The sequence below is a fragment of the Emydura macquarii genome, unplaced genomic scaffold, assembly GCF_026122565.2.
Source record: "Emydura macquarii macquarii isolate MOO-44397 ecotype Brisbane River unplaced genomic scaffold, CSIRO-AGI_Emac_v2 contig_67, whole genome shotgun sequence".
NCBI lineage: Eukaryota > Metazoa > Chordata > Testudines > Chelidae > Emydura > Emydura macquarii.
In genome coordinates this window covers 6,788,354-6,801,410 of record NW_027130204.1, presented here as the reverse complement: position 1 = coordinate 6,801,410, position 13,057 = coordinate 6,788,354, and the positions used below count along the sequence as shown (strand labels likewise).

Here is a 13,057-nt window from a genome sequence, read left to right as displayed (position 1 = left end):
TGCCAGGCAGATTTGTGTGTCCTTTGTCTCAGGCACTGAATCACAAGCAGAGGAGACACAAACCACAGGCAGAAGGTTACATAAACAAACAACATCTGCCGAAGAATCACAGAGCGAGGTCTCAGACCATGTGAATTCCTCCGCTATGCAACGGGGAAATACAAGGAAGTAACCAAAGCTAAAGCATAACCACCACCAACCAAGACACAGTAAACTTCTATTTACTTTACATGCCAATCTTATTTACCTTAGCCCTAGAACATGGGGAAAGCAGGCAATGACAGGGAAAGCATGGTCCAGTGGTTAGGGTGCTTGCCTAAGATTTAGGGTTCAATTCCCCACTCCACCACAGGCTTTCTTGTGACTTTGGGCAAATCAGTTAATCTCTTTATGCCTCAGTTCCCCATCTGTAAAATGGGGATAATAGCCTGGTCCTGTCTCACAGGGGCATTCTGAAGATAAATCCATTACTGAGGTAATGGGGCCATATGATCACATGCTTTTTTTCTTGGCGGGGGGTCTGCCTCATTCACTGCACAAACTGGATACCAGGTAACAAATGAAACAGCCGGCACCATGTTGGACAGTGGGGATACAGATAAATGTTGCAAGCTAGGAGTGCTGCCTCTGTGCACGCTCAGTGATCAGACTCCACCCGAACTTGCACGCTGACAGGGAAATTCCACTCCACCCCTTCCACATGCATGTCCAGTGACCGTGGAGTGATGCTGGCAAAGGAACCCTTTCCTGTGAATTAAAAGAATAGTCAGCGCACATGTGCGCAGTATGTTCTAACTCCATTAGGCGCCTTTGAAAACCTACCTCAAGCCATTACAGATCAGGTAACCCCAAAGAGATTTTCAATGGATCTTTGCATGAAACAAGACTACCTGTGCTTCGGTTTCCCCATCTGTAAAATGGGGATAATGATCCTGCCCTGCTCTGTAAAGAGCTCTGAGATCTACTAATGAAAAGCGCTGTGTACGAGCGAGGTATTATCACTGCTATTAATTTTTATGATGTCCAATTTAGAGCCTGTTTCGGGTTTACATGACGTTGAGCAAGTCACTTAAAAATTTCTGTGCGTCAGCTTCCCAGCTGTAAATTTCAAGTTTCTACCCCAGACTGTTGGGGAGCTAGGGCGATTGGGAAAAAATGGTTGCAACAGGTTTTCTTTGTAATAACCACAATGTATCCTTTTCACCCACTGCTGACTCAAAAATGGCTGAAGCATTTTTGTTCAAACTTTAAAAAAAAAAAAAAAAATCACTCTCTGGCGGAGAACAGACCTGTAAATATCAGCCTGGAAGGTGAAAGCTTGAGAAATTTTTAAGATACTGAAAAAAGCCCTTTAGAATAGAAATGCTTAAGCAAGGCAGCCACTGCTATGCGCTCTGCCTATAACAAAGGCCGCCATCCTGGAATTCTTACACGCGTGTGACTCCAGTTGAAGCCAACTGGAGTTTTGCACACCTAGGTATGTGTAAATGGAAATGACGGTGATCAGATTTACACGTGATTAACCATGAAAAGCAAGTGAGATCTGTTGTGGGCCAGAGTCCTTATATTTGACGCTCACAGGGAATCTGCAATGCTCCTGAAGGGTATGCTCCAATCCCTGTGCTTTACCACCTTTCGGCTGCAGGCACTTCAAAAAGGCAGCGGGTGTGATTTGCCATTGAGGGGCATCCTCCATACAATGTGTCCCTTATTCCATTACTGCTACCTGGAAAGCACCACTCGTGGTAGCTGCAAATAGGTGTCAGGAAATCCAGCAGCTTTAAAATCAGCAGGCAGATGTCTTCAAATAAATAGCACCCTGAGGAGTGCTCAGCACCTAGTTAACATCAAACGACCCTTCCTCGCCCCATCCTTCCGAGTCCAGATTTGTCGTCTCTTGCCCCAGTATAGGATACATGGGTGATGTCATTCACATCAAATCCAGCTGGAGCAGAGAGCTGACCTGCAAGGTCATTGTTTTTGCTGTGTCTTTTTGTTAGTTTTTTCATATATAAGTCCTGATATAGATCTATAAATATCCATACTGGTTATCCTGAAGGCCTAATCCTGCATCACTGTTGTCAACAACAGGTGTAATAGGACCAAGAACAGGGCTCACAACAGTAAACTGTTTGCTAAACTATGCACTGAGGCCCCATTCTGCAAGGTGCTTAGTGATTCCTGTGAGGAACTGAGCACCCTCAACTCAAACTGAAATCACGGAGGTACTCAGCAGCTGCCAGGATTGGGTCCTTAGTGCTGCGGAATCAGTGATTCTTTCTACCAGCATCTCACAACTGCAAGGCAAGTCTTAACTCAAGCATATAAGGTTGGCAAAACCCATTCCGAACCCATCTTAATGCCTGTGGGTAGCCAAGGTGGCAAGCCGTTGAATGATGCTTTGCACCAAAAAGTAGGTGTGTGTTTTTCTCAGGGAGCGTTCTGGATTCTCCATCATTGACAATCAAGATTGGGTGTTTTTCTAAAAATTCTGCTTTAAGAATTATTGCAGGGAAGTTCTCTGGCTGGTGTTTTACAGGAGGTCAGACTTGATGATCACAAAGGTCCCTTCTGGCCTTGGGATTGATGAATCTATGAAAGCATTGTAGGTATAATTGGACATTTGCACATCGGGGCCTACATGGGAATGTTGTTGCTTTTGGCTGCTTTTGTCAGTCCCTTAAAATCACAGGAGAGTAGCAGAGGCTGTTAAATGAACAGCAACCGAACACTGGATAACTGCCACTGACAAGGCTAGATTATTGTCCTGTGATGCCTGAGCAGTGATAGCCCCACAGAAAGGTACAGCTCCTGGCCTGTTCAAGTGCCAGATCATCAGCGAAATGACACATTTCCGAGAGACCTGCAGAAAAGAGCCGAGAAAGAGTCAGGTTCCTGAATGCCAGCAATGCAGCAAATCCATGTGAAAAATACTAACTGTGCAGAGACAATGGTAGGGCTGAAAATTGCAGTCCTGAACCCCAAACAGACCTTAGTGGAAGTCACAAGAAGAAGTAGCAGACATGAAATCTTGCTACTCCCTGACATGGGAATCAGACAGTGCATCGGTCAGTCACTGGTCAGTGTGCATTCTGGGTGCCTCTCTATGCTTGATCCAAGAGCAGTGGCTCTCCACCAGGGGTATGTGTACCCCTAGGGGTAGGCAGAGATCTTCCAGGGGGTACGTCAACTCATCTAGATATTTGCCTAATTTTACAACAGGCTATGTAAAAAGACTAGGGAAGTCAGTACAAACTAAAATTTCATACAGACAATGACGGACCCCCTGGCTCCTGTGTCGCTCCTTTCTGGGCAAGAGAAGAGACCCACCAGCACCTGCAGCAGCAGCCCGACCAGCCCGGGACAACATTTTACCAGGAGCAGGGAGCGCTTTGCCCCTCCTCGCCCCTCCTTGTGCCTGAAGCTCACAGGGGAGCAGAAGACAAGGTAGCAGACGGCTGGTGTAGCAGTAACGTACCGGAGGAGACATTCCGGGCCAGGTTCTACTGTCAACCCAGAGGGATCGCAATGAAACCACAGGCTGGCGGGGCTGTGACCAGACTAGAAGCAGGCCCAACGAAAGCAAAAACCCACAAAAGCCATGTATTGCAAGCGATCTCCCACCGCTGGGAGCACTGTTCTGTCACACACGAGACAAAAAGAAGTCAGCAAACCACAACATAGCAAAGAATGCACTCCCTGTCCCATGGGGGACTGAGAGCTCCGGGCAGCAGCTGCCGCCGGCCGGAATTTCCCACTGATGCCATTCTGGGGCAATGGGGCTTAGATGAATCAGTATTTGAGGTGGTGGAAAGGAAATACTGTGACAGGCAAGGCCTGCTTCTGCTCCAGCTTCCACCACAGTAAATCAGGAGTGACTCCTTTTAAGTCAATGGAATTTGATATCCGTGTAACAGCCGGGGTGGTTGTTATTACAGTCAGGCCTGGCGTGTCCTTAGAGATACACTCCACAGCTGACTGTGAGATCCCAATAAGAACTCGACTCCTCAAGTGGTGGTGGGAGCTGATACCCCCTGAAACCAGGCTGGCAAAGTTGGCACAGAAGTAGTATCATTCAGGGCTGGTTTACAGCAACATGCAGAAAATAGAGCGGTTGATCTCTGCTCCAACTCCCGTTCACCTCTCCATAAAGCCATCTTTTCCCCCTCTGCCTCTGGTCTGTGCCTCTCAGGAGAAGCAGCATAGAATCTGTCCTGGAACATATGTGACTCATGATATAGGCAGGGCCTGCCCTGAAGAAACCAAGAACACCAACAGGGTACAGTACAAATGAGCTCCATTTTTTATTGGAGAAAGTGGATGTCTTGGGTCTTGCCAGCTTGTCATATTTCCAGTACTATCTGATCATCTACGACTAATAGGACACACTTAGGAACAGGGACTGTTTCTCCAAATCATCTATCCCAGCCCCAATCCTGCTGCTGTTAAAATCAATTGCAAATCTGCTTATGATGTCAGTAAACGCAGGATCCGGCATGTATTTCCCAGTGCTTCATGAAGGCTAGTTTTAAATGTCCCAAGCAATGCACCTCTTTGGGGAGCTCATTCCCCAGCACACTAGATAACAATGCCAGGAAGATTCTGCCTGAAGTTTCCTTTGATTGCAGTTGCACCCCCTCTTGTGCTGCCTTTAACGATCCCTCTTCCTGCTGTATTTGCAGCCAGCAGACACATGGAAACGGCGGTGCGTGAACTGGGGGCAGACAGGTGGTAATGTCAAAGACCTGCTCCCCGCTACTGACAGTGGGAAAAGAGTGGGGAGGTTGAAAACGGAGGGGGCAGGACCAGGTTTTTGGCTGGATTTCTGCCCCTTTGCCTATATCAGATACGGAAGTGCGCCAGGCTGAAGGCTACATTCTAGGGTGGTCTCGGAGCAAGAAGTGGCTCCATCTTTATAACACATTGTTCTATAAACATGCCCAGCTTCCGGGCATGCACAGCTCCCATCTCACTCCCAGGGCACTGTACCCACTTATCCCAGCACTAAAGCCGGCCCAGCATGTCACAAGAACGAATGTGTGTTTCAATAGGGCCTGTTGCTCTGAAATCTGGAGCTTTGTTATTTGGCAAGAGCTATTTGCAGCCACCACCACATTCTAGACAGCAGGGGAATTCTGCACATGGGTAACAATGGCTATGTAATAAAATCCAACCCTCAGGGCACTCAGTTTGTTGTGGTTTCAAACATGCACATGCACATTCATCCGTTCCCCTGAGCTAGTCGAGTATTGGAAGTGACAAGGATCCTTCTCTCCCAAGCGCTGGCCTGGAAAGGACCCTTTGTGGATGGAGCACCCAGAGGCACTGGTATTTGTATTCCAAAAACACCTAGACCCCACAGCTGAGATCAGCCTGCACTGTGCTGGTCACAGTCCAAACATATGGTAGGAGACAATCCCTGCCCCAAAGAGTTTACAATGTAAACAGACAAGACAAAGGGTAGGAGTGGAAACAAAGGCACCGAAAAGCAACTTGTCAAGGGTCAGGATTAGAACCTCTATTTTCTAAATCCCAGTCCAGCAGGCTAGCTGCTGATGCATGCTGCCTCTCAAGGTACTTGTGATCAAAAGGTTTTAATAGGGGGGCCAGTGCCAGACCATGACACTATCCCTTTGCAGATAGCTTTTCTCCCATGCAATAAAATGGCTGGCACATTAACCAGCTCCACAATGTTCTTTAGCCTGTGGGCATCCCTTGAAACACTGCCACAGGGTCTGATCACAAGCAGTCTGACCATGAAGCCAACCCAGCTCCCTCCTGCAACTTCTGTAACATCTAGCCACAGAAATGGGCAGCACACGGGGAAAGGAAACCCAAAGCCAGACACAGAATTTATCCAGACATCCTACCAGTCTTCTTAGAGCTTTAACTACTACCGGTACAGGGCATAGGACACACAGTTAAGCAGTTCTGATTCTATTCGGCAAAGCCCAGGCCCTTACTCCGCGCTGCTATCTGTCACTCAGGAAGCACTACCACTGATTGGGAAGCATCAAAACAAGGCACTTCTGCTGTGCGTAGCTCGCAAGAGTCATGCTTCTTCCCTCCAATTGTGCATAAAGGGCCCGATCCTCGCATGCCTTGTGCAAACTCACATTGTGGTGCATAGGAGAGTCAGGCATGCAAGCTCACAGCCAGAAGTGATGGCTCACTCCCACCTACTATATGCTTATGGAGCATGATCCAAAATGCACTGAAGTCAATAGAAGTCTTACAATTTACTTCCTTGGGTACGGCTTAGGTTCTTACTGTATTAAATGCAGTTCCATACATATAGATGCCTTTATTTAAATACTGCAGATGAGATGTTGACAAGCTGCTATGCCTTTTTCTTCCCTTTTTAGCTCTGCACATGCCATCTAACAAAATCCCTACTCATTGGTTTGCTCTGTGCTGTTTTTAAACTTTTTTTTTTTTGGATATAATTTTTTTTCTGTTTGCCAAAAGGCAGTGTAATATCAGACAAAACACAAATAAACACAGCCTGGTTCCAATAAGGAAGCTATGTCCAAAACAGAACAAACATTTGTTGCAGACCATTCCAGCTTATTGTACCTGGTTACGCAGAATCAAAACATCATCTGCAATATACCCCCAGTGATGAAAGGCATATAGGAAAAATACCAGCAGATCAGGGTTTGATAATAATAAATAATATTGCCTGCAGGCACTCAGATAAAATTCCATGAGTCACAGATTTTAAGGTCAGACGGGACCACTGTGATCATCTAATCTGACCTCAGACATAGTGATACCTTTGGTATAAATGACTAGGTTAGATTATGCTGAGAGAGACAGACAGAGAGAGATTACAACCATATTCAGAAATTTAAACCTGCTTTAATCAATTAAGTTTAAGGGGCAAACTCAGCTCGCCTTATTTACATGAGAATTTCTTGTCCATTTCAGTTAGAATCTTGTCTGCATCAAGAGGTCAGATCAAATCCCAGATGTACTGATGAATCAGGGTTAGGTGGCACAGCAAATTAATGCTCTGGCTTCTAGACAGGTGGGTTTCCCATCCTGACATAGGCCACGAGTAAAATGAGGTCAAGATTTTCAAAAATGGGTGGCTAAAGTTAGGTGGCTGAGTCCATACTGGGGGACCTAACTTAGTGGTGTGATTTTCAAATATGCTGAGTTCCCAGCATCCTCCATTAGCCACTGTCCTAGGCGTCCAAGCCTGGATTTAGCCATCCATTTTAAAATAATTTTGACCTAAATATAATGGTTTCTCCCTAGTCCAGTGCACACAACCATTACGCAGAACAGTGGTCAGTGCTGAGACACCAGAGAGAGAGAGGCTGCGGAAGTACCTGAGACAGATCAATAGTCTATGCTTAAGTCAAATCCTTGGACTGAGCAGAGGGAGTGTTGAAAGATGGGTAAAGATTGATAGAGAGGACTGGGGATGGAAACCTGCACAATCCCTATTTACTTGCACCAGTGCCTTTAGTCCATCATTTCTGTGAGTTCTGGATTCACTCGGAACGTTTGAAACAAAATTATGCTTTCCTTGGTTTTCCTGGCGCACGCAATGTCCTTGCCAATCTGGGCCTTTTAAATAAAGCACAGAGTGTAGAGACTGGATGACTCTGGAGACTGGCAACTGGAGCTTGCAGCAACCTTTAGGTCATCAGTTCAAAACTAACCCAGGACGGGCAGTAATTACTGAAAGACCTTCCCATCTGGCAACTGTGTGGCCCGGATGCAATGAGTTAGTCTCAATGCACTTCCACAGAGGACTAGATGTTGGAAGTGCAAGCAGAGAGGCCAAGGAGGGTATGGGCTATGGAGGCTAAACTCCTATCTCATTCTCAGAGACGGGGTTCTTCCAGAGCAAGTTGATTCAGGCTGGCCAAGACATGGCGGGGGAAGCTTGCACAATCATTGTCCTGGGGATAAACAGAAGTCTGCAAACCTCAAAGCTGCCAAACTCAATTGTGCTTAAAATATAAAATGATCTTTGTCCCAGCTCGATGAATGCAAAAATGTCTCTGGAAAATCTCAAGTTCCTTCTTTCTCCTGCCACATAGATCAAAAATAACCAAAAGGGTTTCTTTGTGTTCGGTAAATAAAATTACAAATAGCTACAGGGCTCCGACCTGTCATGTCAAGCTCTAGCCTGGAGTAGATTGTCATGGCAGAATTAGAAACCCTTTTAAAATAAGGACTTATAATTGCTGCACTGATAGACAATGATAATGATGCTACAAGGCGCGGCTATAATTAGAAAACACTAGAGGTCAGTCTTTTTTGTTTTTTTTGCAGTACAAATACATTTCAATACAATTGCAAACAAGATCTGGATGTCAACCGCAACATAGCAGAGGAGAGGGGGACTTGAACACAGCACAATGGAAGGAGGTCACCACATGATCTGAAGAGAGTCAAGCGACCAAACTCTTGAGCAGAGCTGGCCTCAGCAGTTCTGGATGGGACCGAGAAGCAATTTTTCACACGCCGGCACCCCAAACTGAACATGACTGACTCCCATGTGCTATGACCACCTCACTGGGCAATGGACCCGGCCAAAGGTCTGGGGGAGAGTCAGCGAGATGAGGCCGTGGGACATCATCATAGTTCACTGATTCACTTTACATGCAAAAGGTTTGCAGGGGGGTGGGAAGTGTCCTCAGGTCACCACCCAATGGAGAAGCGAAGCCCAGTCACTTGTGCTGGCATCTGTCCAGGAGGGAGTTTCCAACATTTAGAAACATTTTGCCAGGGGCCATTGTCCAAATAAACCAGGGGCCGGGGAGTCCCTCATCACCCAGCGTCCCCCAGCCCCAGGGTCCGTGCGCTGCTCCTGTCTGGGTAAACGGGTGCCACATCAGGCCGCATGTGGGGGTTCAAACATTAGCCAAATCACTGCTGCAGCCATGTGAGGTGGGTAACTTCTAAGGCCCCAGAGAACCAGGATGGGAGTGCAGAAGTCCTTCCTGCTCAATCCTGTGCTCAATGGGCTGGACCAGGCTGCCTCTCACGTTAGGATGCTCCCCGCCCCCATGTGTTCCCAGGGATCAAGCTGACTGCTCAACAGAGGATGTGGTTCAGGGACAGGCAGCTGGAGTCTTGTGCAGTTTGGAGGCCATGACCCCAAACAGCTGTGAATTAGTAAACTTGAGCTCCCCTCACCTTCTGCAGGAACTCTGGGTGGTCAGCATCTTGGAAAACCAGGGCATTACTGTACAAACATGCATGGAACTGGATAGCAGCTCTCTCCCTCTCTCAGTGGCCTATGCCCCTTCCAACATTCCTCCTGGGCATCACACTGGGCATCGGTCAGTGTGAACCAGAACAGCTGTAACCTTCTGAATCAGCAGCATTGCTGCCTAGAACTTGCGGGCCTCCCCTCCAATGGCCAACCCAGGCTGATTGCTGTTTAGCTTGTATAGGCTGACATGATGACAGCACAACATGGTAAGGATACAGAACCCAGAGGGCAAACCCTGTATCCCACAGGGGTCCACCTTCAAGAGGTTTGCCCAGTTAGGCACCTGTAGGGATGAGAGCTTTACCCTGACCTTCTGCTTTGTTTCATCTGACACCGTCTAGAAGGTCTGAGATAGCGCTTTGCTTTTGTCCCATGTCAGGCCTTCATATACCCACAGTTCAGTCCCTCTCCTCTGAAGCTGCCTATCTCATAGAGTTAATATAGGAAGATGTAATCTCCATCAGGAGGAGGAAAAACTGCAAGAACTCAGCAAGTTTGTCTTTCTAATTGGCACCATATATTATACCAATAACTTCACCCGCACATGATCTTTTCTCCTCTGCTGGCTGATATCTTGAGGATTTGATCCCCACAGACACCAGCTGGCAAGATGAAAAAGGAAATCATGCCCTGATAAAGTCATTGTGGTAATGTACAGTGCCTGCATGAATAAGGGAAGAAACTTGTTGTATTCTTCCAGTCTGTCTCCTTTTGATGTGAGATAACAGCTTCCCATAAGGGAGCAAAGCAACAGAGGGGACTTAAAGTCATTTGGTTCACCCAGGCTGACTTCTCAGACAGGCCCTGTCATTCATCCAGAGTGTGCCTCACAGAACCATAGGACTCAACCCTGGGCATTTCATAAAGGCAACGTTGTTTTTCAACCTCAGTGTTATCCATCTAATTCAGACTGAGCGTTTCTAACTCCAAACTGGCCAGGCACAAATGGAGGAAGACAATCCACAAGGTGCTGTACAGGATGTGATGGCAACACCCTGTGGCAGACGGTCTCTAGTGCTGCATGTTGTTGGGGGTTACCCCATTAGAAGTTGGAACCTGAAATGTTCCCTGATTCACATCTGTATAAATGCGATTCCAAAAATGTGTATATTACATTCTCAGTTTCACCCATCTCCCTCTGACTGGCCACCCTGCTTTCCGACAGCCAGAGATACCCTCCAAACTGTCAATCAACTCTTAATTATTACCTGGCTCCCTCCTGCTAAACTGTTCCAAAAGCCAGAGTCCATCCATCCCTGAGATCTGTCCTCAGAAACCCTCTTGCTGCCATACCACCAGTGATGTAGAAAAGAGAAAGGGCCAAATACAACTTCAGCTTGTATGCACAATTCCCACTGCCACCCCTGGACATTCTGCTACAGAGGAAGGGCAGCACATAGCCCATAGATTGTAAACTGTGTAATCCTTGCAGATTGTCACAATCCTACTCCCCATGAGATCAACAGGAATTTCACCATCGATTTCAGTAGGAGCAAGTTGAGAGCTTAAATAACTTTTTCAGCTTAAATGGTCAAATTACCTCTTTTGCATTTTTCATTCTGAACAGTTCTGCTTTTATTCTCTTGCACATTTACAAGGCCTAATCTTGCTATGGTTGAAGTGAATGGGAGTTTTGAGACTTTAATGGCAGCAGGATTGGACCCTACACAAAGACCCTACCACAGTCACAATCAAGTCAGAGGATCAAGTTACAACACAATTCCAACGTATAGGTTCAATGGTACCTTTACCAAGATCTGTACCTTGGCTAAAGCCTTAGATTTGACTAGGCATCCAACAATGACATTTTAAGGCAAGGAAATTACACTGTATAAAGTTATATACAGGTCATATCCTGCCATAGACAGTACCCCAATCTCAAACACCAATATCCATTTTTACTGAGATTTGTTTTGATTACGGCCTGGAGAACAGCATGATAACGTTAACACTAACAATTCAAAATCTTGCTACGAGTACATTTGATGCTAGAGTCAGAAAGCCCTGTAATAAACCCCAGTAGGCATTAGGGTATTTTGTGATGCATGTTCCTAGAAAAAAACCAACAACAAATGCCTTAGGAAGTCTTTGCATCCTTTTACTTTCAGAGCAAAACAACATCATCATTTGAAAAGGTGCCTTTTGGCCCAAAATTCAGCAGAAGGCCTGATAGAGTGAACAGTTCCCCAGCTAGAGATGGGCACACACAAAGAGCCATCAGCTGGTCAGATGCACATTGCAAAAAAGCTCCAATCTTTAGTCATGTTATAACATGCGCTAACTACAGCATCTTGACTAGCACAACTGTAAATTCTACTGTAGATGGGACAAAAACATTTCTTTCTTGTCATGTTGAGCCTTAGGTTGCACCCTAGAGTTAAACACAATGAGGAATCAGCATCCATGCCCACTGACAAACACTTACACAGAGTCTACACTAGAATTTACCGTTGGCTTGACTACCATGTGTTAAATTCAAGTGTAGACATACCTTAGGCCGTGTTGAAACTAGGATAAGAGGCATTGTCTAAAAATGTGTTAGTCAAAATGTTTTAAACTAACATTTTGTGGACAACTCCCCCAGGGTTAACCATGACCAGCCAACACCTTTTTAAATATGTTAAACCAAGCCTGTAAACAATTGCGACAAACAACTGCTGGATCCTTCAAAATGAACCAGATTGCATAGGCTACATTCTAGAACCCGCCCAAATCCCCTGAGTGACAGCCTAGAACCCGCCCAGATCCCCTGGGTTAGGGCCTAGAACCAACCCAAGGCGCGCATTGTGCGCTACTAAGTAGGCGTTAGCGGACTCCACGCCTCTCCCGAGCGTGGCTGCCTTTGTGGGGCCGCCGGGGCTCCGAAAACTCCTCTGCCCGCGCGTGTGAGAGGCAGCTCCCCTTCTGCTGGCGGTGCCCCGGCTTTGCACAGCGCTCCCTTTGTGCCCAGGGTGTGGGGAGCGTGTGCCCCGGCGATCCGCCCAGCAGCAGCCGCTAAAAGACCAGCGGCAGCGGGGAAAAGGCAGTGGAGAGTGACTAAGCGCTTTGCAGCGGGACTGTCACTTACTTGTCCAGGACGAAGTAGAGATCGAAGGCACCGTGGCAGGCGCGCTGGTCGTCTCGTCCTTCCTCCTCCGGCTCCGCTTGGGCGCAGGACGCCAGGCTGCAAGCGGCCAGCAGGAAGGCGCAGAGGAAAGCCGCTCTCTCCACGCTACTCCCGCGACTCGCCATTTTCTTCCTTAATTTCTCTCCCCCCCCCCCCCCCCACGCAGCCCTCAGAGGCCGTTCAGAAGCAAACCCCCCCCCCCCCCAAGAAAAAGTGGATGATCTCCGCTCAAACAAGCGGGTGTAAGAACCAGATCTCCGCTGCCCCCCGCCCCCCCAGGACTGGTCAATGCACGGGCAGAGTTGCTGCTGGGGGCGGGGGAGACTCTTTTGGCGGAAGGGGGGGGGGGCGTGGGATAGGAGTCCGGACGGATGGTACCTAAAGCCCCATCCCCCCTCCCGGCCCTCGCCACCAGGCTGGGTTGAGTTTCTAGCAACTCAGCCCCAATTTCCTGCGTGCCTCCTTCTCCAATCCGAAGTGACCAGAGATTGTTAGGAAGGGGGAGACAGGATCTGATGGTGGGGAAAGTGAGCCGGGACTTTCCTGTTCCGGGCTGCAGAGGGGGAAAGGAGAGAGCACAGCTGCAAACTAGCTTTGCAAAGAGAGGCACCCCCCCACACACACACACACACACTCTGCCCCCAAACACCAGAGCCCTGCCCTGGAAAGGTACAGCTCGCCTCTGCCTGGGCTCCCTCGCTTGCAGGCGGCTC

At 47.6% G+C, this 13,057-nt stretch overlaps 1 protein-coding gene across 1 annotated transcript in view; it reads right to left on the bottom strand.

Annotated features, from left to right (window-relative positions):
* Positions 1-12,749, bottom strand: part of ANTXRL (ANTXR like) — a 68,068-nt gene extending 55,319 nt beyond the window's left edge. The window contains exon 1 of the mRNA XM_067538992.1: positions 12,306-12,749. Coding sequence (XP_067395093.1) covers positions 12,306-12,469 — 164 coding nt within the window. The 5' untranslated portion in view covers positions 12,470-12,749. The remainder of the gene's footprint in view (positions 1-12,305) is intronic.
* Positions 12,750-13,057: the final 308 nt, after the last annotated feature.